Raw genomic sequence first — 6,797 nt, 5'->3', positions numbered from 1 at the left:
CACAGGGCAGGGAACCCTGACTGCTCTTCAGACTCGAGAGGGAGGGGGAGAGGAGTGGGGGGAGGGCGGGAGGAGTGGGAGGCTGGGAGGAGGTGGAAATTTTTTTTTCTCAATAAAAAAAATCTTTAATAAAAAAAAAGAATCTCTATAAAATTTCAAACAAAGTTTTTAGTCTATATAGTGAATACCTGCTATGTTACTTATGTGGTGATTAATTAAGTTTTCTACATAAAATTATGCTAATCTAAGTTACACTTTACTGTCTTTTTTAAATATTGCCCCCAAACTGATACCAGTGCAGAAGCTCAGAATATAAGCATGCATGGAAAGGTGATCTTAGAAGATTTAATTGGTTAAGAAGCAAAGTGGTATGAGATTGATTTAAGTGCACCCTGAATAATGGTTATCATTATGATCCAACAGAATGATTGTCAGACAGAAAGACAGGGTCCTGAAAATGTCTCATTGAGTTGAGTGTAACAGTTATTCATTTATCAGTTCAGAAAGTCAGGGATTGCTTACAGTTACCAAGCCAGGAAGATGTTTTGCCAGTGCCTGCAGGGTGTACGTGTCTTCATAACACCTAACTTTCAAATGTCTAGCCTCTGGAACTAAAAGAATTAATTTTTATTGCTTTAAGCTACTATGTGTGTAGCATGTAATTCCAATAGCCTTTTGGAATTTATGTACCATGCTTTACAGAGAATGCCTCAGAAGGAAGAAGATTGTGACTGAGAAGAAATAAAGTTTGGAAGATAGACACAGATGGTGTTTCACTAGCACCAGGTGAAGCTAATTCTGTGTGTTAGTCAAGGTTATGTAAATTATTCTGTTTCATGAAAACAAATACTCAAGTTTCCTTAATTTCTGTCTTCTCCATACCTAAAGGATTTTGTTTGCAAGCTATCTGACTCATATCTTTAGTTTTGTATTTTACTCATTGATATTTACAATAAAAATGTTAGTGACTGTCATTTCAAGAGAAAGTTCCAAAAACAACACAATCAAAATCAAAACAAAACTTTAATTTTTTGATGCAGTTGTCAATTATCCTAATTTCTGCTTGATATTCCAGCTGATTTTTAGAAAAGACATCCACATTTTCTAACCAATTTTACTAGCTCTACTTTCCTGATTATCTGATTTACTTGGGTCCTGATGTTCTGTTTGTTATATGTTTATATTAATAAATCACTTTCTGTTTTACCATTCTAAGAGTTCTTTCACTTTCTACAGTATTTCACCTGCACAGAAGTCAAAATAAGAGCTGGGTTCCATATTTTATCACTTAATAATGCATGAATAACAAAGAAACCAAACTGTAAGAAAACAATAAAACTCATGATTAAAAATTGAAAGAGAAAGAAAATTAAAATACATTTTGTTAATAACTGTATCAATTCCAAAGTAAAACAAAATAGCTTAATATATTATAAAATAAGAACAAAACAGTAGTAAACTATCTAACTAATCAAGAATTGTTATTTTTTCAAAGAAATAGGATTGTAATTTTAGAGTGTAAATATTGATCAACTGAGCAAAGATATGAGGTTCAAAGGAAAACCAATGAGGTTTTTGGAAACTTTTTGAGTTGCCAATCTTCTTATCCAGAGATAAAGAAGAATATGTATTTAATGGGACACAATCTGCTCCCAAAAAGCAAAGTCAAAATTTGTACATATTTATCCTAAGTAAATACCAGGCAAAAACAAATAAATAAACAGTTTCAGAAAACACACACTGATGAGACTCATCTGGTATCATGTGAAGTAGTTGTCTTCCTTTCCCTACACTGAAAAAAAAAACCTGTCATCGTAGACTTATTGAGAGATAGCATGGCATATGTAAAGTCATGTAGATGATCTTCTATGAATAACACAGAATATGCTCACTGTTAGAGCTTTTATGTATGAATTTTCTCTAAGAGTAACTATCTCAAAATTCCTGTCAAAAGGCAGTTTCTACAAATGAACTGAGTGTACTGGACAGATAAATGTGCTAAATGATTTACAAGTCAAGTTCTATGAGCATTCCCATAGAAAAGATAGAAAAGAGGGACCGATCATAAGTTGAAAGGAATGGAAGGAGTCGAGAAAAATGTGAGAAGTGGTATGTGATAAAGTGATAGCAAAAAGCAATAAGAAATAGCTCAATGCGGCAATAGCAGCAGATTATGGCGAGGCAAGAATGAGAGCAGACAGAGGTAAAATAGGAATTTGACTTTTGCTTAATCATCTCACACTAAAGAGTTAGAAATACAGACAGGAAGATGTTGATTATGGTGGTTTAATTCCAAAACTGTTCAATCAACTGTTTAATTCCCACAGTAACCTCTGAGGCACAATTGAAAAAGTTGGATAAGTACATGTTTGAAAATCACAACTTAACTTTTGATGTCTTAAATAAATAATAAAAATGATTATTTCATTTTAAGCTATGTGACTTTCAAGAGCTAGTTGACTGAATATGTAGGTCACTTGATTTCTTGACCTCTTTGAGGAAGAAGGAGGGCTGGAGGGTCTTCCATATGAAGGTGAATGCAAATGAAAATGTGTTCATGTGTTTGACTTTATGTTAAGGATTTACTCACATTGTTAAGTTTAGTTATACTATAATCTCATGATTTAAACAGTGATCATCACCAGTTTTGGAGATGAGAAAAGTAATTCTGGGCTGAAAATGTGATTTCTTTTTTCCTAACAACTCCAACAGATGTGAGTTGTTGAGCTGAACCTGAAGGCAGAAACCAGGCACTAAACCGTCATTCTCACACCCAGTGTTTCTGAGGATGGTGCTTAAGAAACATACTTTAGATACACATATCTCTCTTCCTTTTTCAAGTCCTTTCCTATGGACAGAATCTCAATTTCACAAATAAAGATGCTGGGACTTAATGATATTATGAATTTTTCTCAAAGAAAACAAAAGGGGTTAAATTAAAATTAAAATGTTTGGAATATATTGAACATTTATAAAATAAAACTATTTTTATTAATAGGCCAACATATACTTTAGTTTGTCTACTGATAACTTGAGATTCAATTCCCTCAATTAGTTTTAAAACCACTCGTTTATCACCATATGGAATTATTTGTAAACTAAATATTATTTGTAAATAAAATTATGTTAATTAGGAATGTATAAATTAATTACTATTTCGATCAACCATTTTTTTTCTCTTATGAAACATATACAAACTATTGTGAAATATCTCCATGGTGACAAGCATGTATAAATTCTGTAAAATAAAGTGAGGAATTTTTGTATTTTTAACTATTGTGACCACAAGTCTATCCCTAATAAGACTATAACAGAGATGATTAATAGCTTTCCAGAGAATTTTGAGAGCCATGCCAATTTCTGTACAATCATTGACAGGTTTCTCTCAATGGCCATGTAATAGTTTTTGCATCTGGGATCCATAAAAGTCCATAAGGCAGAGGATGATCATGATCACAAAAAGGCAATGACCCACACCAAAGGATTATGTTCTTTCTAAAAGGTCACTCTTCTCAACATCGAAAAACTCAAACTTGTTAAAATCGATCTCGTATGCTAGGTTGAGGAAATACTTCACACAGTACTGAAACTGACATCTTGTTAATGCTCGCATGGTAGCTCTATCACAATGATAAAGTGAAAAGATAAATACTTCCTGTCTGATGGCCCTGTTCTCAATTTAGTGGAAAGTCTTAGACTAGATATAGAGGAGGAAAGGAGAATGTATGGGTAGTATCTGGTTTAAAGAAATTGGACTGGAAGCATCAGCTTATTATGTATCATCAGCAGAAATATTAAGTTGTTGTCCAACAGTCTCTACTGATAAAATCCATGATCTTCTGTCAGAATACTGGATGTTCTAGACCTAGATATTCATGATGATTACACACACACACACAAAAAAAAAATTCTTCGTCCATACAGCAGAATGCTGTCAATCTGAATTTAGGGGAGTTTATTAACTTTCAGCCACTCTCCCTCTATTTACTGCTACTCTTTGCCTACCCATGCATGAACAGAGCTTAATCTGGGACAGCTCCAGCTGGATCTCAGATCCAAAATGATTATAAGCCCTCTCGGTGACTTCTAAGACCCACAATCAATCATGGGAATGTTGAGACTGCAAAGGACATAATTTATTCTCAGTGCTAATATAGAAAAGAGTGTCAGGTTAATAAGAGGATCTGAAATGTTCCTTGTTGCCATTTTATAGTTGTTGTTCTGGAAATTATGTTTGCGAAACCAAAACACTTCAACTCTGGGAAATGTGTTCATGAATTATAAGCCTCATATATGTTTTATAAATAATTCTGTTACTGCTGCAATAGTTACATGTTTAAATTTATGTACATATTGCAGAGCAGATTTTGTTATCTGCTCCATTAATTTTTCACTTTATGAAAACCCAATATGAAGGCACTTGCAAGGTTACTGGATGTTCTTATTTTTAAAAATTAAAAACAATCCTGTTTTCATTTTTGTATTGTTGTTCACCTGTATACTTGACTGTTATTTCAGATTAAATAAAATGACCTCAGTATTAATAAAAAGCTACCACCTAAATGATTGCAGAGTAAAGCACTTTTTGAGCAGTAAATATTCTCATGAAAATTGTTCAAATACCATGTAATGAAAATCAAACATGTCTAGAAATGAAAGAATTCACAGTAAGTTGTCTCTTACTTACCAAACTCCTTGGGGACTGCTATAGAATAGACACAATTGTGGTCCACACTGTAATTTTTGGGGTAGTTTGGTGATAGGACAGTGCCTTCTGAACCTGTTGAACGACTTCCACAGGGTGCTGGTAAATAAAAATGATAAAAATATTGTTTTTATTAAAAACATTAGAAAACTTAAAAGAGGAAAATCTTCATGATCTATAGGAAATTCATTACTGAATTTAAAACACTAAAATTTATTTTCCTTACATATACAACTATCATCAGCACTAAATATTGAAATAAAGTATATATAAAACTTAATGAGCAATGAGATTTACTCTCCTCAAAAGCAAAGCAATATAACTATTATAACAGTTATTTCTAAAAGTAATAATGATAGCCTTTCATTTATTATCTCATAAAATTAATAATATCATAACAATGAGAAAACACGTATGTGTGGAGGAGAGGAGCCAGGTATTGAAATGTTACTCAGTTACTCAGGCTCCATAATAATTACACTGCTCGCAAGTGTATTATTTCTATACATTGGAATGCATGATGTTACAAGTACATTTCCTAACTCTAAGCCAGTGGTTCTCTAGCTGTGTGTTGCATATTAGAAATCCTGTATATCAGATATTTACATTATGATTCGTAATAGTAGCAAATTTTCAGTTATGAAAGAGCAATGAAAATATTAGTGGTTGGGCCGGGCGATGGTGGCGCACGCCTTTAATCCCAGCACTTGGGAGGCAGAGGCAGGCAGATCTCTGTGAGTTCGAGACCAGCCTGGTTTACAGAGCTAATTCCAGGACAGGCTCCAAAGCCACAGAGAAACCCTGTCTCGAAAAAACAAGAAAAAAAAAAAAAAAAGAAAAGAAAATAGTAGTGGTTGGGCCATCACAACATGGGGAAATGAATTAAAGGGTTGCAGCATTGGGAAGATTGAGAACCACTGATCTAAGCTGTCTATCCCCCCCCCCCCCCATCTTCATCTGCCATGAAGGCAAACGAGTCCATGGCTCCCTGGCACTAACTCACTTAGACCCAATTTCACAAAAAGATGAAACTGAAAACTTCTGATAAGTTAATAAGAAGTGATTCGAATGTTAAAAGCAGAAGATTCCCTAGGGTTCATAGAGAGGATCCAGCCATTTCTGGTCTGGTACTCAGAGGAACTTAATCACCTACTAAACAGCCATACATTCAGGAGAGCTGATAGTCTCTAAGCAAGCAAACAAGGTTGAAAAACACGCACAATAAGAAAAAGTAGCTAAAACATGGTTGGAGATTACACCAAAGGTTTTTGGTTAGCTAAAGGAAAGCAATGCAATCCCCATCAAAATCCCAACAAAATTCTTCACAGACCTTGAGAAAATAATAATCAACTTTATATGAAAAAAAAACAGGATAGCCAAAACAATCCTATACAATAAAAGTATTTCTAGAGGTATTACCATCCCTGACCTCAAACTCTATTACAGAGCTACAGTAATGAAAACAGCTTGGTACTGGCACAAAAATAGAGATGTTGACCAATGGAATCGAATCAAAAACCCGGATATTAATCACAAACCTATGAACACCTGATTTTCGACAAAGGAGCTAAAATTATACAATGGAAGTAAGAAAGCATCTTTAACAAATGGGTGCTGGCATAACTGGATGTCAACCTGTAGAAGAATGAAAATAGATCCATATCTATTACCATGAACAAAACTGAAGTCCAAATGGATTAAAGACCTTAATATTAATCTGATCACACTGAACCTGATAGAAGAGAAAGTGGGAAGTAGTCTGCAACACATTGGCACAGGAGACCACTTCCTATGTTTAACCCCAGTAGCACAGACAATAAGAGCAACAATAAATAAATGGGACTTCCTGAAACTGAGAAGCTTCTGTAATGCAAAGGACACTGTCATTAAGACAAAAAGGCAACCTACTGACTGGGAAAGATCTTCACCTACCTTGCATCAGACAAAGGTCTGATCTCTAAAATATATAAAGAACTCAAAACTAGACATTAAAACTCTAATTAACCCAATTAAAAATGGGGTACTGAACTGAACAGAGAATTCTCAACAGAAGAAGTTCAAATGGCCAAAAGACACTTAAGGTCATGCTCAA

General features: G+C 34.1%; 1 protein-coding gene across 2 annotated transcripts in view; it reads right to left on the bottom strand.

The window, feature by feature from the left end:
• Csmd3 (CUB and Sushi multiple domains 3) overlaps positions 1–6,797 on the bottom strand; it is a 952,990-nt gene that overhangs the window by 195,224 nt on the left and 750,969 nt on the right. For both annotated transcript variants that reach the window (XM_026785886.1, XM_026785885.1), the window contains one exon: positions 4,688–4,804. In XM_026785886.1, coding sequence (XP_026641687.1) covers positions 4,688–4,804 — 117 coding nt within the window. The remainder of the gene's footprint in view (positions 1–4,687; positions 4,805–6,797) is intronic.

The sequence above is a fragment of the Microtus ochrogaster genome, linkage group LG3, assembly GCF_000317375.1.
Source record: "Microtus ochrogaster isolate Prairie Vole_2 linkage group LG3, MicOch1.0, whole genome shotgun sequence".
NCBI classification, from domain to species: domain Eukaryota; kingdom Metazoa; phylum Chordata; class Mammalia; order Rodentia; family Cricetidae; genus Microtus; species Microtus ochrogaster.
Note: the sequence above shows the minus strand (reverse complement) of the source record. Positions and strands in the feature narration are given on the sequence as shown.